This window comes from Bidens hawaiensis, unplaced genomic scaffold, assembly GCF_021521415.1.
Source record: "Bidens hawaiensis isolate Kalapana, Puna unplaced genomic scaffold, B.hawaiensis_p1.1 tig00419365_1, whole genome shotgun sequence".
Lineage (NCBI taxonomy): Eukaryota > Viridiplantae > Streptophyta > Magnoliopsida > Asterales > Asteraceae > Bidens > Bidens hawaiensis.
In genome coordinates, this window is record NW_027504836.1 from 525,114 (window position 1) to 553,082 (window position 27,969).

General features: G+C 34.1%; 3 protein-coding genes across 3 annotated transcripts; 2 read left to right on the forward strand and 1 right to left on the reverse strand.

The window, feature by feature from the left end:
* Positions 1 to 7,345: 7,345 nt before the first annotated feature.
* On the forward strand, positions 7,346 to 11,387 carry LOC143608408 (fructose-1,6-bisphosphatase, chloroplastic-like). The gene is made up of 4 exons (XM_077083457.1): positions 7,346 to 7,822; positions 10,060 to 10,281; positions 10,384 to 10,893; positions 11,118 to 11,387. Exons 1-4 carry the CDS (start codon positions 7,394 to 7,396, stop codon positions 11,187 to 11,189), a joined length of 1,233 nt encoding a protein of 410 aa, XP_076939572.1. The 5' UTR covers positions 7,346 to 7,393; the 3' UTR covers positions 11,190 to 11,387.
* A 6,283-nt stretch (positions 11,388 to 17,670) lies between these two features.
* Positions 17,671 to 19,119, reverse strand: LOC143608403 (protein ROOT PRIMORDIUM DEFECTIVE 1-like). The gene has a single exon (XM_077083452.1). It carries the CDS (start codon positions 19,088 to 19,090, stop codon positions 17,741 to 17,743), a length of 1,350 nt encoding a protein of 449 aa, XP_076939567.1. The 5' UTR covers positions 19,091 to 19,119; the 3' UTR covers positions 17,671 to 17,740.
* A 1,154-nt stretch (positions 19,120 to 20,273) lies between these two features.
* On the forward strand, positions 20,274 to 24,885 carry LOC143608364 (proteasome subunit alpha type-3-like). Its single transcript, XM_077083413.1, has 9 exons — positions 20,274 to 20,439; positions 20,542 to 20,621; positions 21,083 to 21,156; positions 21,996 to 22,082; positions 22,159 to 22,243; positions 23,272 to 23,318; positions 23,663 to 23,728; positions 23,956 to 24,046; positions 24,634 to 24,885. Exons 1-9 carry the CDS (start codon positions 20,292 to 20,294, stop codon positions 24,703 to 24,705), a joined length of 750 nt encoding a protein of 249 aa, XP_076939528.1. The 5' UTR covers positions 20,274 to 20,291; the 3' UTR covers positions 24,706 to 24,885.
* Positions 24,886 to 27,969: the final 3,084 nt, after the last annotated feature.

A 27,969-nucleotide genomic window follows, 5' to 3' on the forward strand; every position in this document is an offset into this window, starting at 1 on the left:
TTTCTTAAAACGAGTTGCATGTAGGTTTTTAGGTGTCGTATGAACGATCCGAGACCGGAGAAACGTTCGTGACGCAAAAACGAACGCGTTGATATATCCGGATCGCAATGCATGCGGGTTTTGAGTAGATTTATAGACTCGAACCGTACGCGAGGAGGTATATCGTTTATATCTTTAAGTGTTGAAAGAATTGAATAACGAGAGATTAGTATAAAAATTGTTATCGGAAATAATATCGGAAATAACTTGGACAATGAAAATCTTGTTAACAATTATTAGAAAACCGTTAGTTAATATCGAGTATTAAAAACGGTACAATCGGTACAATCGAGACTTGGACGATTTCGTGTAAATTTATGATATAAAGATATTTGGACGATATTTGGACAGAAATATTTTATTCAGATAATCGGTTAATAGAAAGATTATTTTATTTTACAATAAATATATATACATTTCATTAAATAACGTACATGTTTAGTTTCAAGAATTTAGTTCTACAACGATTGTTTGAACTAAGTTGTTTATAATTATATAACATTTTGAAACATTCGATTCGGTTGCAATTTTCTAAAACAATAAAAGTTCATAATTCAATAGTTTCAATTATTATAAATGAAACACGTGAGGATAAACGAGTTAAGTTAGAGTACGTTCCTATTTGTATATGTGTTTATGTGTTAATATATTTTGTATTAAACATATGAATCTAGTTACCGTTTGATGACTATTATTAAGATCTTGCATCAACTGGTTGTTTGTCATCTCACATGTGTTAATTGTGCCGAAACAAAGGTGAGTTTCTCAGAAATCCCTACCATTTTAAATTATTTTAAATGATTTATAATTGTTTTTGGGGGGAAACACGTTTGTGTCAAAACACATTTTTATTTTAACAATTGAGGTATCGTAATAGCTTTAAATTTGACCGACGTTGGTTAACGTGGTCGGGCTGACTAAAATAAATATTGGGAGAATTAGTGGTTACCGCAGTCTTGTAATCATTAACTGTAAAAATGTATAGAAATATTGATAGATTTATCGGGTGACGCCCTGCCTACCAATGAGTCGCGCTGGTTAAATGTTGGGGGCAAATATTTTGAATGATTGTACGCTTTGATTATAGGTTTAGTAGAATTACATTTGTTATATTCCTTCCTAGTCTATAACTATCACAAATTGTTGAAGAGTAAAATGTTTATTTCGAGAATTATCGTTGTAAGACGAAAGGTGTCCATTTGGTTTGTCGCTGCGTCGGCTATATGATTTTTTTTAAACAACTTTCGTGTAAGTTGGCCTTGGTCCAGTGGGGTCAAGGTAAAACATTAACTTTGATTCAGTATGGACAAAGAAGTTTTGAGATAAATAAAGTGGGACTTTGTTAAATTATTGGCTTTGTATTAACAAAGAAAAATTGTGTTAAAACGACACTTTCGTTAAGCGGAAGGGGTCTAATGGATTTCATGGGAAAAAGACTGGTTTCGATGTGACTTTTGGTTTCATGTCAATAAGGACGAATCAATACTTTAATAATATTTTAACAAAGGAAATTTTGCTTTTAATTATTATTACGACTAAAAGTCGTTAATGCTATTTTTGCTATTTAAACAATCGTTGACTTTGGGCCGTATGGGCAGAGTAGTATTTATGAAACCAAGAAAAGCTTTGTTTCAAATATAAGTTTTTAACATTGAGAACTCACCAACCATAGTGTTGACGTGTATTTTAAACGTGTTTTTCAGGTAAATGAAAAGCGGCTGTTTCGTGGAGATGATGTGGGAAAACAGGTGTAATACCTTAATGTTGGACTTGTATTTTAAATAAACCGTGTACTCTGACACGTGCGATTTATTTAATATTTTATAATAAATAAAAATCCAACTTGTATGTAAAAATGTTGTGCTTAAATACTGATGGCTAAACGGCGTCTGTCACCGACCAAATTAGTTGATTAAGTCTTCCGCTGTTAAGTTAAGGTTTTTGGGGTGTGACAGTTTCGACCCGAATTCCATTTATCACCCTCTCCGACCACATTTTCAGGATCCTTCTGATCGCTTTCATCGACCGCTTTGGTCGCCACGATTGAAGCAATGGGCTATACTGTTCTTCTCATGACTCGCAAATTCTTCATTATAGCAGAGGTTAGGTTACTTTCTTCAATGACGTCATTGTGAAATCAAGAATGAATGATATATGAATGAATGTACGTGGTAAGAAATCAAGAATTGATCAAGAACTAGTAATTAGTTGTAAGAAATCACGAACTGGTTATGTATATATATGTATCAAGATTGAACAGAACTGGGGGTTTGAAATTTGAATGATCAAGAACGTGGTGGAAAATTGAGAAAACCCTAACTTTAGAAGTGGGTGTTAGAATTGAAGAAGGTTGACGGTATGAATGATAAGAGCATTCTTAATCCGTTCCCCATCTCTATCCATATAATTACACTAAAAACACTACATTTCTCTCTCATGCTTAATTAAATAGTATTTTTTATACATTTATCATTACAGTTTTCTCTCTTCTCTACTCACAACCAATCCAACAAATATTAAAAAATAAATAGGGAAAACAATGTTTCCCCAAATTTACAAAAAATCACTACATTTCTCTCTCCACTCTATAATTTACACTCACAACAACTCATCACCACACCCTATAATTTACAAACTTCCCTCATATATTTATAGAGAATAGGATGAGAATGCTCTAACAGGAGGTATATATATGTGTCTGAACTTCGAAGTGAAAGAGTGCTCACTTATGAGAAGTTGGAGAGAGCGAAATGTACTGTCATGACGTCATCACATCATTTATATAACATATTCTTTCCTTTTTTTTTTCTTAAAGTTTATTTTGGCCTCCATAATAATAAATAGTATATGTTATTATGTTACATCGAAATTCTAGTTATCTTTTTTACGATCTTATATTATATATTTAATTACTATTTATCTATCTATGATCTATATAAACGAAGACATAAAAATCCTATGTGTCGCGATGTGGTCGCTCCTTCTTTTTTTGGAGTCATCAGATTTGCTTGATTTTTAAATGGAGGTTTCTCATGCATTTGACCCGAATTCATAGGTATGGGTCTTACCAAACCCAGATATTCCTTAAACGGGTTATAACATCTCATTAAATTAAAAATTATTCTCATCAAATTATTGATGTAAAAATCCTATAAAATAGGATATAATAAAAATTAATATCTTATTTATTTTAAAATATATATATATATATATATATATATATATATATATATATTATAAATTAGAAAACCAATTTGATATTGGGTCTTGGGTCTCATCAAACCATAAATATATTATTAACTTTCATAAATATTATTTATAATTAAAAAATCAATTTTATAGTAAAAAAAATAAACGGGTCGTGTGTCTCATCAAAACCATATAGCTTTTAAACCGGGTTATAACATCTCACTTATTTGTGAAACAATTTATTATCAAACCATAAGTACATTATTAACTTTCATACAATAAAAAAAATAAAAATTCAAAAAATAAATAAATATTAAAAACAAATAATATAAAACGACCCCCATAATACGGGGGGATAAAACTAGTATTTATATATATGTTTAAATTTCATAGTATTTAGTTTAGAAAACATTAACTTCAACCAACGCACCACTAGCACAAATGCACATTTTATTTGTTAAAACTACCATGTTAACGTACCTATATAAAATTATAGGGGTGGGCAAGAAACATAATGGAACCGTGAAACTAGCACCGAATTGTTGTACCAAAGGTCCAAAACCGTCAAAGTAGGTTTCATTACGATTTCTGGTTCTTAGTTTTTGCATTAAACGGTCGGTTGCGGATAAAACCGAAGACTCAAGATGTGGAACAGAAAAACCGGAAAATTGAGGTTCAGAATTTTAATCCTAAATTTTTAATGAACTTTTCTTATTCACGAGCCAAAGCAAAGTGAAGGACGGTTTGTTAACAAACACTGATGGCCTTCTAATCAAACCATAATATAATCTTTTTATTGTAATTATTCAATTGCAAGTTTTCGGTTTTTGCTTATTTGGTTCGATTGCAATTGTTCAATCCATATGTACGTGTAACAGGTGTTTATCTCATTCCTTGATAAAGAACAGCTATGTTATATTAGTTAAGTTTTCATTAATGATGTTGCCTTGGAGAATAAGGACTTAGCATCACAATTTTGATGGCAATAAGAAATTACCAGTTCTGGCGCAAAAGCAATTAGTGAGAACCGGTTTTAGCGGTTTTGAAACCGAATCAGTTTACTATAATAGAGCATGATTCCGATTTAATTGTCATATATTTTTCAATTCCAGGGTTATGGTTCGTTGCACAACCCTAATTAATCATCAACATAGTGCAAAGTCATTACTATGAGCATCCACAACGGGGTGTGGAACCCAATCTCCGTATATATCTACGTGGCGTACGGCATATGAGGTGGCTACAAATTTCCTTGTTGTGGAGAAAAGTTTCTTGGACCAAAGTTTGTTTATGCAAACTAGTGGCAAACTAGTGAGGTAGATAATTTTCACTCTTTTTCTCTCACATACATATATAGATATATTATATACATATATATTATATATTATTTTAATTAGGTTTGTTCTGGTGAAATAAATGATGGTTTTCGAGAAAAATTTAAAATCTTGTGTGAATCTGATGTGACAGCTTGTGAAAGTTTAAAATTCACTGCTAGTGTCATCACTAATCATTCATGAGTTCACTTGATTTCAGTTCAATCATGAAACATAAATGATTGTTGCTTTTATTGTTAATAACCGACCCAACCTTATTTAGCTTATGTTTTCAAATAATGTATGTAGTCACTACAACTATTCTTGTTTGTCTACGAGAACAATTTTTTTTTTTAATACTTGTGAAGACAGCATGACGTCACTATAAATTCATGACGGCGTCTAGTGACATCACGGGAAATATTGTTCATCGAACAAGGAGGCACGCAACTTCCAAACATAGCTAGCTCGTAACCACCGGAGTATTCCTCCACAACATCAAAATAAATTTAATGAAGATCCTTGGTAAGCTAGACTAACCCTGTATTTAACACGACACAATTAATCAAAACTCCTAACAATATTCATTCATTCATTCATTCATGCTCTATGTTTTCTTTTTCCTCGCTTATATCCTGATCATTGTTTACCCCTAACTGGGCCATTCCCTTGTTGGGCTTATTGAATTGGGTTTCCGGGTTAGGCCCACAAGATTCTTAACAGCTCCTCTTCGCCATTCAACAAATGGTTTAGAGACCGTGTGAACTAGTAGCTCAACCATGACAAGGCAACATTTAATACATATTGTTTTAACTATAGCATATTGTTTTAATATGACTATGATTATTTATAATAAACTTGTAGCAGGCTGACCAAAACACCAATCCAATGTCAAAATTAAGTATTGATTACTAGTTGATTATAAATACAAATAAGTATATATACTAAATGAAAGTAGCTAGGTTAATTATTTAAAAAACTTTACAAGAAAAGTAGAAACCATAGTGTAACCGGTAACAAAGAGCCCAAGTTCTTCTTCTTCTTCTTCTTAAACATGACCCGAGTGTTAATGTTCTCTATCCACGTCGTTCTTTAACTGTTGTTGCAACGGAGGAAGCATAGGTTTTAACTGAGAAGCTTTCATGTAATCTCTCAAAGTAATACTTCCCTCCGTGGTGCGGGTCTCAGCAGAGGCGAAGTATAATGAGGGCCAGGGGTGGCCTCGGCCCCCCCTGTTTTTTCACGCCTTAGTGTAAATTTAGCCGTTCTTCGTCTGAAATATTTTATACGTAGTGTACATATGCCTGTTTTCGACCAAAAATTTAAGCCCGCCCCCTCCCTCGTTTATGAAATTTTTTATACATTTTGAGTTCGCCCCCCCCCCCCCCCCCCCCCCCGCGTTCACGTCCAAACTTCGCCATTGGGTCTCTGTCACTGGTTGTGACCTCAAACCTTCAAACAAAGTAACCCTTCTCCCAGACGTACGACTCTCTATCAATGTCACTGTCGCTCGATCATCACTAAACCCTTCGTGATCATTCACATGAACCGATGGTGTCCGAATCTTACCTGGCATTAATGTTGAAGTTGAACAAACTCATCTTTAATGCGGTTATCTGATGTTAACAACATATATTATAAGATAGAAACACTACAAACACAAATACGAACAGTTAATAAGACAAATGATTGTGTTCATGTTCGTTCACTTAAAAAACAAACATGTCAGCCTAGTAAGCCAAGGTTTCTTACTCGGGATGAGTGAATGGACCAGCGACATGTCCGATTTATAAAATCAACACAACTAAAAAAATCATCTAAATAAACATTATGGTATAATTATATTAATATTATTGTTATTAACACCTAATATAAATTATTTTTTTCCCAAGTTTTTCCCCGCCTATTAACATACCATTATATCTCATTATATTTTACACTTATCCCTTTCTCCCAACATCTTTTACTCATACTATTTTATTATTATGCTAGTTTCATAACACGGTTTAATTTAGACAAACTATTTTTGAAATTAAACAAAAGTAGGAATACTTTTAAACTCTCTCTCCTAAAATGGAAATTTTAAGAAATCATCCTTTAAAATTTGTGTTTTAAGATGTGAAATTGAGACAGTTTTCTTTTTTTATATTTTTTATTTTCATGCTTTCATGCTTTAAGGTTGTTCTCCATGGTAGGGGGCATCGAAACTCCTCTACATTGTCACGTGAGCACTGGGGCATCAAAGCCCCAACCTATAACACCTCAATGTGGTTTAAAGCCCCTTGGGCATTCCTATTATATATATATATACACACACACATATATGTATGTGTGTGTGAGATGGAAAGAGAAAACGATGGTCGGCGTTCCAAAGCCGCCCCGCCGTCCCGTCATTGCCGCGCGGCCTGGCGGTGTTCCGCGCCCCAAGAGTGACCACTTACGCGCCCATAACGTGGAGCCTAAGAGCATTCACATAGACTTCATTTTCCAAGGTCTGTATGATATGACATCCACCAAATAAACTATTTATATACTCCACCGTTGTAGATGAAGTCCACCAAATATGAAGTCCTTGGTTGCACACAAGTAATAGACAAGTCTGCCTATTAATATTTTTTTAAAAGGTGATATTGTTAAACAAATTATGATGTATTGATAATGTGAATGTTTGTATAAGTTTGTATAAGTTTGTTTATTTAGATCTACTAATATTACAAGGATATTCCATTTGTCACCTTTTTCCACCAATGACAAGTTAAGTTGACAACCTTGTATTCATCTCACCAATCATATTCACTCATTTCCCTTGTCTCTCAAACACAAAGATAACATCTTCCGATCTCTCATCTCCCATGTTGGAATCCATCCAAACATTTTCTCCGGCAACCACCGTCTTCTCCACCACCACCAAACCCCACCTCTCTCCCTCCCACCTCCGCCTCTTTCGCCATGAAACCACCACCGGAAAACCACCCATCTCCTCGCTCTCCTGTCAAGCCGTTGCCGGAGCTGGTCCCACTACTCCGGCAGCCTCCACCACCCCAGCAAGAAAGAAGAAGAACAGATACGAGATGGAAAACTTAACAACATGGTTGTTAAAGCAAGAACAAGCCGGTCATATTGATGCTGAGTTGACTATTGTTTTATCTAGCATTTCATTGGCTTGCAAGCAGATTGCATCGTTGTTACAAAGGTCTAGTATTATTAATATTACGGGAGCTCAAGGAACCATGAATATTCAAGGAGAAGATCAGAAGAAACTTGATGTTATCTCTAATGAGGTATACTAAGATAATATTTGCCATACATTAGTTAATTAAAACGACATTATTTATTAATCTGTATATGTTTCTTATAATAACGCTATAATTCATTTTACACGGTTAAGTAATGAAAGACATGTTTGATTTATAATATTGTTTTATGAACAAACTTAATTAATTAATTTATTTTTATTATTATTTTTTTAATTTTATTATTACGAAAACATAGATATTACATCAACATAGCAGCTAGGCCGGCAACAAGCTGCGCCGCCACCCCTTTCCGAATTGTAAACCCTAACCTGCTAAAGACATACCCCTCCCCTTTGGAGTCGACACATTGCTATGCACAACCCATTGAACCCTGGTTAGGAAACGGATAGCTTCCGGTGCCAAGGAGCCAAAGGTATCAAAAGCCAGAGGGACAAAAACATGCTGGTTCTCTTCGCAGGCTTTAGCATGTTTCTCCACCTTCTTCGTTTCAGCCCTTTTCATTGCTTGCCCAGCTACAAACCCATTATCCCTCAAACCAGCTAAGGGAGATACCCCTGTGAGGTCAACACAAGCGTGTTTTCCCCCGGCCCAACCAAAGACGAGCAAATCTGCCGGTCGTAGAGTGGATCTCCCTTCCGTGGGGTCTGTAAGGAAGTTTACGGGGGCTTCCTTTTTAGCTGATATCCCAGCTCGCCTTAAGATGTCCCAAAGGACGTCCCGCACCCAATCATGTCGATATTTGAACCCAGGCATCTCCTTGCAATGTACCACATGCTCTCCGAATTTATCCAGGCAAGCCTTACGGCAGATCGGACATGTTTCGTCTTCTGGGTACATTGGGACCATCAAACGGTACTAAAGAATGGCCCTATACTCGACCGCAGACATGCTTTGGCCCAAGCCATCAATAGGGATAACGGTCAGAAAATCTTGGGCATGAGGACCTTGTAAGCATTCAATAACCGCCTTCTGTCGGGGGGGGGGGGGGACAATCCAAAAACTTCTCCCAGGCTCTGATCGATTTTGCCAAAAAGGGCATTCGCCAAAGTTTTTTGAGGCTTTGGTGGGGCGGTGTCCTTATTAGAGAAACCGCCAATGTCAAAGTCTGGGAGAGCGCCATTTAGGCGTTTCAGGGCCTGCACATAGTCTGAGTCCAGGTCGACAACTCTGCTATTCCTTAAGATGTGATTCTGTAGCTTCCAAGACTGAGCCCTCGACGCTACAAAAGCGTAAACCCCAACATCATGAGCCGAAAGAAGGCCTAAACCCCCCAAGCGCATACAACTATGTCTTCGATGCAAGTCCTAAACCCCCCAAGTCGCCACTGAAGATCACCAAAGAACGGGCCTCCACATACAACTATGTCTTCGATGGCTTCTCGAAGCTCCTTATCAAAACAGGATACCGCATCATCCATCATATGGGGGTGGCATGTTCGTAACCCAAAAAGCAACTTAGCAACCCCCATGCAAGACCTAAGCAGGAGGAGCTCGATCTGGGGATCCCTAAGGCAAGGTAAGAGTTTCATAAGATCAACCACACGAGATGCTCTCCGCCTCGCCAACTCCTTAATAAAGTAGGGATCTCGACTAACAGCCCCTCCAAGGAGCTTTACCCCTCTCTCTGGTCTACCAATCCCACTAGGGAAAAGCCCATCTTTGACTTTCATCCCATTACACGCTGGCCAAAAAACCTCGGTTTTCTTAATATTAAGTTGCAGCCCCAATGATGGCCCTTCCGAGCTGATAATGTCTAGGGCTTTAGCGACTTCGTTGGCACCATAAATAATAGTCCCATCATCCAAGTACCAAGCATGAAATGGGAGGTTACAGTCATTTTGTACCCGGATGTTACAGTTATTTATTTTAAATAACAAAACATATAATATAAAGAATTATAGAAATCATTATTATTTAATATGATAGTGAGGCGAGAAATAAAAAAATATAGAAAGTGTTAAAGAAGCATGTATAATTAACGAGAGGGGCGCGAAAGAAATGGTGAGGATGCACCATAGACTGACAAGTGACAAGAAAGTTACTCTTTTATTATGTACTGTAGTTATAGAAGTATAAATAGATATAGATATGAAAAAGAATAATGATAAAAACTAAACTAATGGTAATGATAAAACATTGATAACTATCCTAACATTCAAACCAAAGATAGAGCAATGACTAACAAACAAACAAATTATAACTATAATAGATAATAAACTTGGCTAACGAAAGATGTTTTCTAATATTATGAATTTTGAGCAGTTGTTTTGCAACTGCTTGAGATCAACTGGTAGAACCGGAATCATAGCATCCGAGGAAGAAGATGTGCCGGTGGCAGTGGAAGAAACTGATTCAGGTAAGTACATTGTCGTGTTTGACCCGATTGATGGATCAGCTAATATCGACATTGCCTTAACCACGGGTTCTATATTTGGGATATACGCGCCTGATGAACAATGCCTTGTTGATTATGATGAAGACACTGTATGTAAATTCTTCTTTTAACTTTTTAAAAATTATAACACATTCAAATAGTTTATTTGTTATAACTAATTATTATCTGATTACGATGGTTCGATGGACCAGTTAGACCAGGCTAAAGAGAAGTGTATCGTGAGCGTTTGCCAGCCCGGTAGCAACTTACTAGCAGCAGGATATTGTTTATATTCAAGCTCAGTGGTGTTCACAATATCAATCGGGAACGGAGTTCATGGATTCACACTTGATCCGGCCTATGGTGAATTTGTTCTAACACACGAGGACATTAAGATACCGAAATCGGGAAGAATTTACTCGTTTAACGAGGGCAATTACGACCTTTTTGATCCTAAACTGCAGAACTACCTTAACGATTTAAGGAAGCCCGGTGGGCCCGCTGGAAAACCATACTCGGGGCGGTACATCGGGTGTCTTGTTGGTGAAATTCACAGAATGTTGCTATATGGTGGCATTTATGGAAATCCGGATAATATAAAGGCGAAAAATGGGAACTTGAGGCTATTGTATGAATGTGCACCAATGAGTTATTTGGTAGAACAAGCTGGTGGGAAAGCTATAGATGGTGTTCAAAGGATTCTTGATATTGAACCTAAACAGGTATAATTATTCTCAAATTTGACTTTCTATTGGTCAACCAAACCATAAAAATGTGTGCCAATTTACAATTTGACTTTCATGTGTCATGTGTATCAAACTTCATGATTTTTATAACAAAATTGGTACTAACTAGAGTTTGACCAGAAAAGTCAAAGTGCTATTGGTTAGCAGACTATTAGCGGAGAGCGTAGTGTATAACCATATTTCTTTTTCTTTATCCACAGGTTCATCAGCGGACTCCAATATTCATAGGAAGCCCGGATGAAATCGATAAGCTAATGTCATACCTAGCTTGAAATTTGTACATAATTTTGTGCGGTCATAAAGTTTATTGAACTTGAGTAATCATTCATTTTGGTCATGTATTTCAAGTCAATTTATGACAAGATTCACCGAGACGCGAGTTAAAATCATGGAAATGCATGTTAGTGATTCATTGATCATGAAGTTGGTCAAATTGTATAATAAGAGTCAAAGTTGAGCCATTTTGTTCATCTTCATCCCAATAGAAAGCTAGTTTAAACATAGGTTGAATTTGAATAGAAAATAGAAACAAAAACACTTGAAATAAAAGAAAAGAAATGCAAGTTGCATACTTGTATCATAATATGTTTGTAATGCAGGTATTGATTCATGAAACTAAAAAGAAGACGGATAACAAGCTTCATGCGATCATTCATGGCCGTCCTCTGATCCTGGCGTACCATCTCCATCTATTTAAACACAAAATATTACTCATCAAAATGTGAAAATTTAAATTTTAAAGCAATTTGGTTAAATACAATATGCTGAACTTTTAAGTTTTAACACGCGTACCTTCTCCATCAGTTGGTGCACACGGTGATTTCCTATATCGTGTTTGCTGCTGAGTCGGCTGGGTGATAATAAGGCAGGATAAATAAACAAAAATGTCACCACCAAGATACTCATTTATTAACTTAATGATATCCAACAATATTAACAGATGTTATACATAATGCATACAGGTTAGCAATATATATTTTAACATACAGATACTACAGTTTATTGAACATCAAACTAACCGCAGTAATAAAAAAGCAAGATTTGTTTACCTGTAGTTTAGGCCGAAGTGCCTTGAGAGGTCCTTTGCATTTTTCTACACCTTGCTACCAACAGTAACATTATATTTTACGTCATTTAATATATTACAGTGAAAGTAAACAAAAAAAATACGAGTCAGGTGAAAAAATTGGGCAGAGGAGATATGTACCTTTCCCAGAGCCCAATCAGCCGAATCAAAATAAGCCCGTTCATGATCCTAAGTAACATCAAATTCATCGAGTTACATGATACCAACACCACAATACCTAAAGTTACATTAATAAATCCCATATAATGGACTTGAGAATCTTACTTTAGAAATGAGTGGGGGCTTTTTTGGTACTAGACCTCCATACTTACTTTTAATGACTGCTTCCTAATGAAATTATACACAATGTAATAAAAGCGCGCTGTTAATAATATTAACAGGATCGATTTAAAGGGATATTAATACACGAGTCTCACCTCCTTCTCTGATGAAGGCTTTGATGTCTGGTGACTCTGGTCCATATTTTTCTTTACACTAGCAAGCTGCAATGTTATATTATATTATATTAACAACCCCATGCAATTGAGATTATATATAATTAATGATCACTTGGTTCCACAAATGAGAAGACAGTTTTAGTGTAATCATGTGTGCATTGAAGACAAATATAGTATATATAGGTGAAAGACAAGAAATAATAATAGCAGAAGCAACAACAGATCGAGGTGAATAAAATCATAATTTACATGTTTTAGTTTATGATATTAAAAAACCTAAACGAGAATCATTCAATGAAATAAATATGTAACAACTTTTATTTACTAGCTATGTCGATCATCATGCATATTGATTAAATTTTTCTAGCTTCTGTACGTCAACACAAAACTAACGATTGCAAATAATATGCAATCATTCAACACAATAAATCCACATCAAATATATATGAACATGAACATATATAAATAAAAGCGTTTAATGAATGAGATTACAGACATTTCATGTATTATATAGATACAACGAACGAACGAAATGATGATCAAGAGAAGAATACATACAAATGAATAACGATCAACGGCGATTCGATGGAGGATGGACGTACGTGGAGAGAGACCGAAAACATGTGAGGAACGAATATTATTATTATCAACCAACGAACGAACGAATTGAACGTGTGTTTGTTACTTTGTTTCTTTGTACCTCGTATTCAACAAATTAACTAATTGCACAAACCATTAATTAAATTACTATTATTATTATTATTATTATTATTCAACTAATTTAAATTACAACAAACAAAACTTACTTTAGAATAAAAAACAAAATTACATATAATTTGATCAAAAATAATTTTGTTAATCCAAATATTTCAACATATATACTTGAAGACATGACACCACTTGGATTAAGATCATATATCAAATATTCAATACAAGTCGATCGGCTTCATTGATCTATATGACAAAAATGAAACAAAAAGAAAAAAAATACCATTGTATTATAGATTTGGTGAATTTAGAGTTGACAATGTTGCTACTTGCTAGTGGTGCTATGGTCATGGTAACTACTGGTTGTAGGGCCCGTCACTCTCGCTAGGTCTAACTATGAGTTCAAACCAGAAACTTGACATTTTTATTATTATCATAATTATTGATATCTTTGTTATCTATAGTTCTATACTATGAACCACCGGAGGCCAGCTTTGGCTTTGGAGCCTCATGTGTCATCGGTTTAAAATTCCTTTTGTAGGTTTTGGCGTACTTTTGACGTTATAGGTTTAATATTACTGGAACTCAAGGAACCATGGATATCCATAGAGAATATGAGAAGAAGCTTGATGTTATCTCTAATGAGGTATACACCGAAAAACTATATTGGTTTTTATATATTGGTTAATATGAAAAAGAAAAAAATAACAATGATAAAACATTGATAACTATCATAATATTCAGACTAGGATATAGTAATGACTAACAAACAAACTTACAGATAAATGATGAATTAAGAAAGCAATGACTATAATAGATAGTAAACTCGGGTAACAAAAAATTGATATTTTTCTATTGTCAGTTGTGGCAGAACCAGAATCTTAGCATCCGAGGAAGAAGATGTGCCCGTGGCAGTGGAAGAAACCGATTCGGGTAACTATAGACCCGAATGATGGATGGATCAGGTAATATCGATATATGAAAAAATAAACACATATTTCCCCATCAATGTCTGAATGTAGAGATTTGGATTCATAACAATATTCAAAACAAATCTTATCCAAATGAATTGTAATCGTTCATTGAACTATTGAAGCCATTTGTGGCCTTTTCAATTTAAAAGATTCTTTAAACAGACATAGAAAACTAGTTTTATACCCGTCCGGTGGACGGGCATTTTTAACGTTATTATGACATAAGTATATTTTATTCACATTATTTGTATAATACAGAACTAAGTTTCTAGTAGATGTATTTTATCTTCTTAGTATTAATAAAATTAAAACTTAACCAATATGTTCACCCAAAAAAAGCTTTACTAAATTAACATTAATAACACCCTTGCTATAGAAACCTTCTGCAAACTGCAAAGTATCCACTTCATATAAAAAACATATGTACATAACATATTGTTCTAGTTGCTTTAATGAAACAAAATTAATGAAAGAAAATTAACTACAACACCATAAACAAACTCCATTTTCCTCTTCTAAATTTGCAAGTTTAATCATTTGCCGCCATTTCTCCTATACTTGAAACATAAGCATACCGAGCTCTCCGGCTATTACCTTGTTTTTCATGAAACTTCTTCAACAATTCAATCACTTCTGGTAGACCGGGTTTTACGTCTTTCAAACAAAAATATAAATTGAATTAGAAGTGTGCAATTACAAAGCTAACCAAAAAAGAAAAAGAAATAGCTGTGCCTCCGATTCGTTCAGCTTTGCATCAAGTAGGATCTTGCTGGCAGATGATTGACATGTTTCTTTCTTTTTTCTTCTTTTTTTTTTTTGAGGTAACAATTATCAGTTTTATATTTCAAAATTAAAATTAAAATCATATAATGAAGACGGAAAACAAACCTTTTCCGTCCATTGCAACAGCTGACATACAAGCCTCTTTCTTCTATCACGTCGCCATCGGCTTCATCGTCCTTGAACTCACCTTCCCGAGAAGATGTGAATGGATGGATAACCTTGTATTTGAAATGGTATACAGTCAATTTCACAACATGTAGCTTGTAAATGTTTATTATATTTAACCAAACAGGCTACAGGCATCACAGCCTACATGAACACTTGTTAAAGATCTAATCGTCACCAAAAGTTGTCTTCTTTCCTGAAAAAGAAAACCATTTGCTTATAAGAAAACGCTTTTGCCTAATGACTTGGTTAAACTAAAAAGGGAATATAAAGAGCATATACCTGTAACGGGTGTTGTCAAGCGAGGTGCGCTAGGTCCACGTCCTCTGCCACCACCACAACCACCATCTCTGCCACCAAACCTACCTCTCACGCCACTCCTGCCACGAATTAAAGCCACCACAAACTCCACCACGTCCAGAACCTTCTCCATCGCCTCTTGGTTTGCTTCCTTCACACTTATGGTTCCGCCATAAAATTCAGATTCATAGAGTTCAATAGCCTTGTTCAATGCATCAAAGTCAGCAAAATCTATGAAAGGGCAACCCTGGAAAAAAAAATTTACGCATCATATTATTAAGATCAGAACATTCTTCTATACAGTGAGTATGTAATAAAACCTACCCTTTTGGACCACCATTTTATAGAGCTTGTAATCAGCTCGGTCAGTCAACTCTCGGTTTTTACTGGTAAAAATCTGAAACTAAAAGAATATTAATTTTGATGATACATCCTGATATAGAAATAACATTTGGAAGTAAATAAGAAGATCCAATCAAAAATATTCTAAAAACTGATGGATGTTAGTCAAAAGCTAATATAGTTAATAAGGAGTTAAGGACTATAAACTATGTGTGATCATATATTTTGTTTTTATTTTTATTAAAAGCTAATCCATTACTTGTAAGTAAAAGGAAGAAAAATGAATAGCTACTTTACCAAAGCAGGTACGAACTCATTTGTGCCTTATCGGAGCACCGAGATCCCATCATGAGTGAGTATCCGAAGATATCAATATTTTGTGAGGGTACGCATTCGTCCAGACTCCTCATATCACCTTGCAGTATATTTTTCCATTATAATTTATAATTAGGAAAAACAACTTGTTATTTTAATGTAAACTATCATCAAACTTCTTACATTTTTCTCTCGGAGTAAAGTGATTTGAGCAATAACTTCATCGGTGTCCTGTTCGGCCTAGAAAGTATGAAGAAACAAACATTTTAAATATCATGATAAAGTCAAATGAAAGTTGTTTTTTTATCATGGCAACTATATAATTATTTTCAAATAAAATTGTAAATCAGAAAGAACATTAGGTTTAACCGTGTAAGCTCAATTGAATATTGGTTTACATTCAAGTCAAATTTATGTTTGAGCAAAGAAATTTAAAGCAGATTAGGATCTCTAACCTGAAATTACCATTTCTATAGATAATATATAGTCCCCACCAAAACCAAGCATAGCATGAGCAAATATTGCAATTAAATAAAAAAAATGTCACCAAAGGATTAGAAGAGTAACATAATCATAATCAAAATGAAGCAATCTAATAACTTTTGAAATCGTATCGATGCAAATGTTACTTGATGCTAGACCAATCGCAACCAAAAACTATAAGCCATAGAATTAATGACGACGCCATAATGAACACTTGTTCAAATTCCTTTATTTCTGGTTACCGAATCTGCAATTTGACTATTAAACCTGCAATCTAGTTTTGTCAATCTGAACCCTCAGGTTTGGTGCAATCCCAGAAGATACATGCGAAGTAATAGATTGTTGGATTGGTAGAAATTTAAAAGTTACCATTGGTATGAGAAACTTGATTTTTGTATGATCACTATTCGTCAATTCACAATCGAAAGATGAAGTGAAGATGTGCGTATGAGAGAGCGAGGAACCGCCCCCTCATTTGTGTATATATTAGGGTTTGAGAGGAGTGTTATGCGGAGAGACGTGAGCGGGAGTGAAGTTAGCAAACTGCTGGTAACCTCCCCTTCTAGAAGGTATTTCATGACTTATAACGGCTGAGATTGCTTTTCAGCTTCATCTAAGGGCTGAGATTCAAACAAAATATGGTTACTTGCATTGGGAACAATAATATATATAATATACCATGTAACTAACTAAAGTGCCTAGAATATCATATCAGTATTATTATTATTACCAAAAAAAATGCCAATAGCTCAATGCGCACTAAAAGAGGCACCCTTTCTTTTCTACATAAGCTGCTGCACTATGTATGACTTTTGGGGGAACTAGCTTTCACATAATATATATTATTATATGCCAAGTGATCCGGATATCTCTAAAACCAGGTCAGGAAGTAGAGTTCGGAGGTCAGAATCTTCGTCACCGTCCAGAACAACAGTTGTCACAATCTTAGCTGTTTTTTTATCACTACCTGAAGCTTCCATAAACAGCATTGAGCTTCTGGTATAACTGCAGGCACCTATCGCAATTTCAGCCCACTTTTGGGTCAATTCAGGTGGTTTTTGTTGGTAACAAGGTTAGCTAGCTAACACATGTTAAAAGCCATCTATCATTTTATGAAATGGTAATAAAGATCGACGGGTTGGGCCTGTTTTGACCCGCACATAAGCTCCATAGTTAGATACCATAATAGAAATACAAGACGACCTGATCACTTGAGATATAACACAAGATCATGTTTGGCAACCGCCATCATCTGGAAAGACATAATCATCCTCTCTATCCTCACTGTTCCCATCATCATCATCATCATCAAGATTTTCTAAAATGGAGATTACAAAATCATCCTTTACGACGCCACCGAGATCTTGATCTTGTTTTTTATCATCATTAACAACACTTTCCTTGACTTCACTTTGACTTCTCAACTCTCTAGTATTCCTGGACCCCAGCAAAACAAGATCCAACATTTTTCTCCTAACAACATAAACAGGATTCGGAGAAACAAGAACATCTTTACAATATGCTTCTCTAAGAAACACCACTTGTGTACAACCTTTTGTAGATATATAAAAGATTCCCGGATGCTTCAAAATCAGCTCACGAAAATTAACCGGGATACCAAAATCTTTCTTAAAATGTACCAGTCGTTCGATTTCCACCATCTTTTCAACAGTTAAGCTTAAAAGCTCATGAAGAATCCCAACCGCCCGTTTTTCAAACCGTTCAACCCCACCACGAGATGCAGCCCGAAAACCGTCTTCTTTCTCATAAGGCTTAATATAAGGAAGCCTCTGCCAATCTCTTAACTTTCCTTTAAACCCAGCTTTAATCTTGAAACCCGTCGGGAAATGAACCGGAAACGCGTATTTCGTCTCAAACTCACTCAACCACTTTTCTCTATACTCTTTTTCCCTCCATTTTTCGACTTCAGCCACCTTCAAATCCCCATCAACATCACCTTTATCAACCAATCTTACTATCTCCAAATCCACCAGCTCAAAATCATCATACTTTCCAAGAATCGACTGACGAAAATCGTCCGGTAATCCCAATTCCCGCTTGATCAACCGCAAAGCATGAATATGAAGACTACCCGTAACCGAAATAATCAACAGCTTCTTTATCCTTCTCACATTATCCAACTCCATATCTTTAATCACACTACTCTCTTCCTGAATCAAAAGACTCATCTTGGAAGTTAATCGACAACAAACGTTCCGTTTAACGGGGTGAGGAAATACGTCGAACACATGGCGGGCATTCCTGATAAACCCACCAATTGGTACATTTAAACCAACAATGTGGGTCCAACGAGACATGATTTGAACGGAAACAAAAGGACCTCTGCGGCGAGTGGACATGAGGTCATGGAGCCTTAGGATTAAGTTGAGCTTGTGAAGTTTTTTCATGAGGTTATCGAGCTTTAGGTCTCTGGTTCGGTCTTCCAACCGGGTTTGTGCGGTGACTGCTGGTTTCTTCCATCGGCGTTGTGTGGTGGAGTTGAAAGGCCCGAACTTGAGGTAATTTTGATGAAATGGTGGCTGGGTTTTGTGTATGAATCGGTGTAGAACCCTTGACATGTCTCTAATTGAGGTTTAGGGTTTTGCGTACACCATTGTTGTTATAAGTATTCAAATTGATGAGTTTTGGAGATTGATTTATTTTAATCTGCCTGCTCCAAACACTCCTCCGTTGCCGAAGATATCTGAGAAGAGGGACAATGATACATCCGAATATACTCAGCAGTAGAGGTGAAAAAAAAACAGACTCAAAAACCGGTTTTATACCCAGAATTTTACTACCGAATTCGTATCTAACTCTATCCGTAGGGTACTGATAAGATATGCATTTCGGTATCAAAACTTGTACATTCGAGCCCGATTTGTACCTGGTAATACCGAATCAGTTCCATACCCCCATACCCGGAACTGGGTTTTTTCAATACTCGAAACCGAGTTTTACAAATACCCGGAAAATACTTTAAAAATACCCGAGAAACACCCAAAAAGTGCATCCCTTAAAAAATCCAATTTATACCCGAAAAACACAAAAATAGAGTTTTTTTTTCAATACCCGGTTTTGTAATCCCCAGCCCGAACCCGGTGCATGGGTATGGTTTTTAAAGAATACTCGGACCCGAACCCGACCCGGGTATTGTCAATACTCGTTTCCCAATATTTGATCATACCCGAACCCAACTCCATACTCGAAACAAAGTATTAAAAACCCAGATTTGTGCAACTCGACTCAACAAATCGTATGTATTGGGCCAAGCAGCATACCAGCACGTAGGAACAATCGCAGCCAACCTGACACCTATATAATTGTCAACCATCCCGACAACCATATAAAAACTTAGAAATTGCGATGGTACTTAGCAATTAGGAATTAGGAACAAGGATAGTAAGAAAACAAGTGGCCACTCTAAAAACATTCATACACACATGCCACCCTTGGCTCGGTCTCGGCTCAGATCAATTTCAATCCGAGTGGGCTTTTTCCGAGTTTCTAGCCTCAAGCTTTTTGTACGGACCCGTCTCATACATGTGAACTTTTAAAAAGTAATTTAGAAGGGGCGCAATTGTATAAGGATTTTGTTGAGGGTGTAGTTTGTCATTTGCTTTCTTGAGACGAAAGAAAGAAAGAAAGAAAGACAGACAACCAAAGCAGTCCGATTGATAATTATAAACTTCTTTCTTTCACTTGTGAAATCAATAAACCAAAATCAATGGTATCAAATTAATTAATTAGCCCTAGAATCAGAAGAAGAAGAAGAAGAAGATGAGTAGCATAGGAACAGGTTACGATCTATCGGTGACGACGTTCTCACCGGACGGCAGGGTTTTCCAGATCGAGTACGCAGCTAAAGCCGTCGACAACAGCGGCACCGTCGTCGGCATCAAATGCAAAGACGGCATCGTTATTGTAAGTTATTAATACCTCTTCACTTCCTAATTAATTCATTCAATTAAACACTACTACTACTTATTATTATTATTATTATTATAACTACTAATAATTTTGTAAGGAGTTGAGAAGCTGATTGCATCCAAGATGATGTTGCCTGGATCCAACCGTCGAATCCATTCCGTACACCGTCATTCTGGAATGGTAATTATAAATCATTTACTGCTTATATATATATATATATCTATGCTTTATTATTATGTATTTCTAGGGGTGTATACGAGTTCCAGAGCTCGAGCTTGCCTCGTTTTGAGCTCTTTTTCAACCTCGAGCTTGGCTTGTTTATTATCTATTAATTAATTCATTTATATACGTTCATAGTTATATTTGTGGAAAACATTAAATGAGCCTTGCTCGAGCTCGGATTTACAGTGTGAAATTAATACATACAAGTCCAAAAAAGGTCAAACTTATAAATACACAAGGCTCGTTAAACGAGCTTTATTTGAGGCTCAGGTTCGGCTAGATTACACCCCTATCTATGTCGTGGTTGTTGACTAATGAACTAACTTTAAGGTGTTGATTGGTCAATTTGATCTAATGCACGCCATTTTAAGTTATTATTCACATAGTAGTTATTAATTGTTGTTACCTGATACATACAGGGTGTAGCAGGGCTAGCTGCAGATGGGAGACAGATTGTTGCAAGAGCCAAATCTGAAGCTCACAATTATGAAAAGTTAGCTCACTTTCATGCACTGTGTTCTGTCGATACTTTTTGATTGTATTTTTAGGTTTTGGGGATGCCATAAGTATGGTTTAATAGATTTTGAATGATAGTATGAGCTCATATATGTCAACTAGTCAGTTTTTAGGTTTTGGGGAATGGGGATACCATAAGTATGATTTAATAGATTTTGAATGATACTAGAGCTTGTATATGTCAACTAGTCAGTGACAGACAGTATAGCAATACATATGTTTTTAACCCTTGTCTGAGCTTATAATATATTGGTGCTACTATAGCTAGCTGTCACTGCGTGAAATCTGTAGCTTTGTTTATTTGAAGGGGGTCCTTTTTACTCATTGTGTTCATTGTTAGTCTGTTTTTGTAAAGCTAAGCTTGTGAAGCACAAATGCAAAAAAGTCTATTGGCTGTATCATACTTTATCAGAGATTCAGAGTACTTAAGGGTCTTTTATCCTGCATTATGGTCACTATTTTCTGTAAAGCAAATGAAGCAACCATTACAGATAGTTTATATATGAATAGTGCACGTGTCATACTCTATTTTTCAATTGGACACATTTAATTTGAATTTGTGTTTTTGTTTGTAGAATGTGGTAGCTAATATTTAGAAGTAGCACACTTCTATTTTAGATAAAAAAGTACGGGGAGTTACAATGGATAGCTAACTGTAGCATCTTTATAGACTTGCACTAGTTTATCTTGTTGTAAACATGCAAAGATTATACCTTGAAATAGTGTCACTAGTATCGAAATGTCAAGATACTTCATGTTTTATCTAAGTATTGTATGAAAATTTTATGCTGACAAATAGCTTTATTAATCCTGCAGTACTTATGGTGAACCTATTCCAATTAAAGAACTTGCTGACCGCGTTGCTAGTTATGTGCATCTATGCACACTTTACTGGTGGCTCAGGTACTTTAAAAACATTTTCCATTACTTTCAAATTTCTGAACACCTTTATATGCTGAGATTAGTATTTATTCTGCATACCTTTTGGATCCGGTGTGATCCTCGGAGGCTATGACCGTGATGGCCCACAATTATACATGGTTGAACCTTCTGGTGTTTCCTATGTGAGTAAACATTTCTTTTGGTATAACTGACTGTAATATGAGTGATTTAAGATGTACTTAATTTTACTAACTTGGATTTTTGTTACAAAATAGCTATGTGTTTATTCTAGTGCTCCAGAGTAGTACTTGGTACTTTTTTTGTGCCATTTAATCGTTCATGTTTGTAAAACTATGCCAGTTTAGTGATTTTGTTACCTGTAACTTGTTAGACCGGTTTCTTTAATGGCGTGGCAGTCCGAGTGTATTATTTCAAACACATTATTGTCTTGTCAGTAAAGATTTCAGAAAATCATTGCTGACTCGGTACTCCACTTGGCAGTATATGTGAACATGCCAATAAAGATCAGTCACTACTCACTAGTATATTTTTAGTTTTTATTGGTAGGGGGAAGTTCCATCGAAAACCACATTTAACTTAAAAACTCATGAAAACCACTTTCAAACACTAATTTTGTTAATGTTATTTTTTTCATATGCATTATGAATCTTTGTCAAAACTGAAAAGTAAAAAAAAAATATGTATTTTGTGAAGTTACATATATGTATATCATATGAGGTAAATATATGTAGATTACGAGCTACATATATGTATTTTCGTGAACATTTACTTTTTTAATTTTTTTTTGGTTTTCATAAGATTAATAACAAATAACAAGAATGAAAACAATAAAAAATGTAAAATTAGTGTTTAGAATAGGTTTTTACAAGTTTTGAAGTATCTTAGTCGTTTTTATTTGAACTCTCCCCTTTATTGATATGTCAGCAATTCTTTAAAAACTACATGAACACTTTCATTATACAAGTTAGCAATGAAACTTGAAAATTGAAACAGTTTAACTGTACATGCTGATTGAATGATTAAATGAAACAGTTTTACAAATTTCAATGATTAAATGGCACTTTAAAGTTACATGTACTAAAATAAGACACTATAGAAAGTGCATTGTGAATTTTTTATGACAAGTTTGTTTGCTATATGGGTGGATAATATGCTTTTTTGAGTGTTTGTTTGTTGCTTATTTATGTAGAGATATTTTGGTGCTGCAATTGGGAAGGGCAGGCAGGCTGCTAAAACGTAAGTAAACGTTTCTTTTATCCGAAGTGACATCATGCAAGTTTCTATGTTTTGTAACACGAAAACTTATGTAAAATGTTATGACTGTTTGCTTCTGGATTTGTAGAACTTCTTCTATTGATGAGAAAAAGTTATTTTTAAGAGCAAAAAGATGGTTTATTATAGCATTACTTTCTATTCAAGAAATTAGGTTTATTATCTTTTGTGGAGTTATAGAATCTAGACTCCACTTATGTTACTTTTTGGTCATAATAAGCGTATGGTTCAATCAAACTTGTCTTCTATTGCATGATTATCTTAAGATACTTGTCTTGATGTTTATTTGCTTAATTATTCAACTGCAGTGAGATTGAAAAGTTGAAGCTTTCTGAGATGACCTGTCGACAAGGTGTTATTGAAGTAGCGAAAATGTGAGCGTCTTTTTTCTTACTTTGAAATGTTAAATACTTTTACACAGATAATAATAAAGCGATTATCGTTCGAGTACCTAATATAGTTGGTGGACGTTAAATACTTTCACACAAATACTTTCACCTACCTTGTATTTGTTTTTTTTTTTTTTGCTTTTAATATTTGTATCAGTTAAAAGTAAGTTTTCTATGTGTTTATTTTTACTTTATGATGCTGGTAAAAACAGAATCTATGGAGTACATGACGAGGCAAAGGACAAAACATTTGAATTGGAGATGAGTTGGGTTTGTGATGAATCAAACCGTCAGCACCAGAAGGTAATAATATTTTTACCATCATCCTTTTTTAATCAAGCACATTTTTTTTTGAGTGTGTGTTCATACGGAAGCACTAGTCGTTAAAAAAATATTAATTTCGTATAATATCCATCTGAAAATTTTGTGTGTCAATGCTGTGAAAATCTGTAAATTTTTTTTTTAACTTGTTATTGAGTTTCAAATAGTATACACCCTGCTGACAGTTGGATAAAATAAGTATTTAACTGAACTTTTAGATTAAAATGGTTAAATCTAATCAAGTTTTAGACATTCACCAATATACCTGCTGCATGGGTTAGGGCTACTTAAAAAAAATTACAATAATACCCTTATAAACACACATCTTATAAACGTGAGATTCAAAGCTACAACTCCCTCTCCAAAAAGTAAAAATATTCAATCGAAAATTTTGAAGTTAAAGTTAGTTAATACTAGAGTTAAAAGTTAACACTAGAATGCCCCCTTGAACGTTGGGTTTTATGGTTATCTTTTCAAGTTGTGACGAACACAAGACGCTAGTGACTAGAATATGAAATTTGCATGAACATTATTTATAGTGTCTAAACATTAAATTTTCATACAACTAGGTGCCAGAAGCACTTTTAGAGGAAGCGAAGGAAGCAGCTAAGACAGCATTGGAAGAAATGGATGCTGATTAATCTTTCATCCTTTGTGTTTGTCTTGTATTTCCATTTCGAATTTGTTACTAGTAAGGAGTTTGATCACACTATCCAAAGATTGTAACATTTCGGTTTTATCCTTTAAATTTTTATGTCAACATTCAGGTTTGTTTTGTTATGATAAACTACTACCAAAATCATGATAAATTCCCCCTTTATTATTTTTCCCGGTTTGGTCATTTAACACCCATTATGACTTGTTTTGTTTAACTTCAATCACGCTATACGCAACGTTACCAACTTTCAACCCGAGAAATCATAGACGAATGCAAAACATTTTGTCTGAGGAGATGCAACAACATATGTTGTACTCTCATGGGCCGTGCCCCTTCTCGCTACCCACACATAATGGCAGGAAAGAGCACGACAGTATTCGAGATATTTGGCAAAGCCCCACCGAGCTTTGAAGGCATAGCCGCATAGCTGATATGGTGGTCAAATGTGGGAGCTTTGGTTCTTGTTTTGTATTACCTTAATGAGCGTTTTGTATGTGATTAAGTTGTTCTGGTGGGTTCTAACTCGCATTATCATGAGTCGTCAAGGTATAATAGAAGGACGCCCTTGTCAATTCATTTATGGCAACATTGTGGCCATGAAAGAGCAACCAGCTAATCAACTGGTGTTGTCATCCACCTGGCCTGCTGCTGGTGAAACAAATAATGATAATAAATAAATTATTCTATTCTATTCTGCAAACAAATAATACAGTAATAAATAAGAGCAAAAGTTAATCACTTACAGTATTGGTAGCAGACGGACGAAGGATCATCTCAATGGAGTTGGAACCCTAACAGAATCGATAATAATACCAAATACATTAAATGGTATGAATATCTAACTATACTATTAAATCAATAGGCTTTAAGTCTATATCCCTCATTTTTTTTGGTTGATTTTCATACTTTTCGTGTATATAATGTCTTCTCTAATTTTCAACTTAATAAAATAAATCAATAATATATTAAAATAAGATTCATCAATGCTATTAAAGTATTATCTTTCCTCTTTCATTTAATGTCTAATTTTTCATTTTGAATATTCTAATTAATGTAATATTTTAAAATCGTAGCTATAGTTTTGAAAACCAAATATTCAAAATTTCATTTTGAATATTTTATTATTTTTGGTTGATTTCATTCACCACAATTGTTATTTTTTAGATAATATATAATATATAATTTAGATAATTATTTGATATTTCATCAATAGAAGAGATTACAGATTTAATATAGAGATTATAGATAATATATATATAATATAGAGAGATTACCGATTTAAAATATTAAAATTTTGTTAAAATATTATATTTATTTAAATTTATCAAATTCATAAAGTTGTAAAGGTTTATACCATTCATGTTAAATTTAGGAAATGATGACTCATTTGATTAAGGAAATTGTTTAATTATGGAATTTGTAAATTTGAATTAATTATTATATATTCTTTGATTGTAATTAATTTGTTAATTTGAATTAATTATTGTACAAATTATGGTGTAAATTTGAATTAATTATCAATCATTAAGTTTTATAGTAATTCATTTGACCCATTGACCCATGGACCCACTGACTTAATTACAGTCATTAATTAAGTTTTAACAATTATAATACAAATCTATTGACTTATTATTGTTTAACAATAACAATTGAGTTACAATTCCATTGTTGACCCATTGACCCATTGATTTATTATTGTAAACATTGACTTATAATTACGATTTACTAATTAAAAATTGAGTTACATATATAACAAAATTAGTAACTTTTATTTTCATACCTTATATGAATTACATTACATAATATATGGTGTTATAATTGATGATTAATTATATTATTGTAAATAATATAATTAGTAACTTATATTTTTACATTATGTAACATTGCATTTTAGGAAACTAGGCATTTTAGAAAATTCAAAAATTTGGAAATATATTATTTGTATTTCTAATCTAATTATGTAACATTGCATTTTAGAAAATTCAAAATTTGAAAATCCATTAATTAGGATTTCCCTTCGATTCATTCTTACTATAACTTTTTTTGAAAATTTTTAAATTCCCTAAATTTATGTTTCTAATTAATTACCTGTATACTTTCTTTCTATAATTTAGCCTACCCTAATCCATTTCATATAAATATGTGCATTTGAGAGACAAATTCTTACACCATCAAAGCCTCTTTAGTAAAAAAGATTAGCTTTGTGTCAAGGTTTTTACTTTTTGTTGTTTATATATCTTCCATTTTCATCTTTTATTTTTTTGCTTAAAAGTGTTCTTGTTCCTAAATAATTTTTTTGTTTTTTTTTTAAATTTTCACCACTAGCAAGACGGAGCCAACAAATATCACAATGTTGAACAAATTGGATGTTCTTAACAGTGAGTGTATCCTAAATGTGCGTATTTTGAAACTTTGGCGGCTGAATGACAACTCAAAGCCCGGACAAGATTGGTCCATCGAAATGATTGTTCAAGACGAAATGGTATTGTTAACACATTCATTAATTTACTATATTATTCATACAACTTTTTACTAATCTTAATAATAATTTGCATGGCAACAGAATGCAAGCCTATGTAAAGAAGCCTTGCACTCCTAAGCATGATGTTTGGCTTGCCAAGAATAAATCTTTGATTGTTCGGTAGGCCTCACTCGGTGCAAATATGTCTTCTTACAAATACATCGACTGCCCACACAAGCTTTGTTTCATCCATTGATAATTCTTACTAATTTGTTTTTTAATAGTTCTGTATAACTAACATTAATTTATTTTAAATAATTTCAGTTTATGGCGGCCCAAATTGGTAGATTGGCTAATTGCATGGAAAAAGTATTTGATGGAGAGTGGTTTGATTATGTTTGTTTTGGTAATTACTAATGTATTTTAGTTATTAATTTTCTATCATTTTTTATTTTATGTAGCTTAGACAATTCATGTAAATTATTTCATTTTTATATGAATAACAATCTTTATTTTTTCTGTGTTAAAGTTTTTGAATCTTATCTTGAAAGTTTTAACAATTATTTATTGAACTTCCAAAAAATCGAACGTTTTTTATAATAATATTTACAATCATTTATTTTGTTTTCAAAATTCAAACTTGACCATTATTGAAACAATCTTTTTTTAGTTTTTAGTAGTATTCAATCTCAAACAAACTTTTCATCTTTTATATTTACCAAATTTTGATTATTATAAACGACATATTTAATATATAACGGAAATTTTAAATAATTTACTTTTGAT

Bases quoted from the DNA above. Each gene is read 5' to 3' on its own strand.
- LOC143608364 (XM_077083413.1), top strand. From the start codon at position 20,292: ATGAGTAGCATAGGAACAGGTTACGATCTATCGGTGACGACGTTCTCA. The intron at 23,319-23,662 runs GTAAGTAAACGT...ATTCAACTGCAG, and splicing joins GGCAGGCAGGCTGCTAAAAC to TGAGATTGAAAAGTTGAAGC. The intron at 23,729-23,955 runs GTGAGCGTCTTT...TGGTAAAAACAG, and splicing joins GTTATTGAAGTAGCGAAAAT to AATCTATGGAGTACATGACG.
- LOC143608408 (XM_077083457.1), top strand. From the start codon at position 7,394: ATGTTGGAATCCATCCAAACATTTTCTCCGGCAACCACCGTCTTCTCC. The intron at 10,282-10,383 runs GTATGTAAATTC...TCGATGGACCAG, and splicing joins TTGATTATGATGAAGACACT to TTAGACCAGGCTAAAGAGAA. The intron at 10,894-11,117 runs GTATAATTATTC...CTTTATCCACAG, and splicing joins TTGATATTGAACCTAAACAG to GTTCATCAGCGGACTCCAAT.
- LOC143608403 (XM_077083452.1), bottom strand. From the start codon at position 19,090: ATGTCAAGGGTTCTACACCGATTCATACACAAAACCCAGCCACCATTT.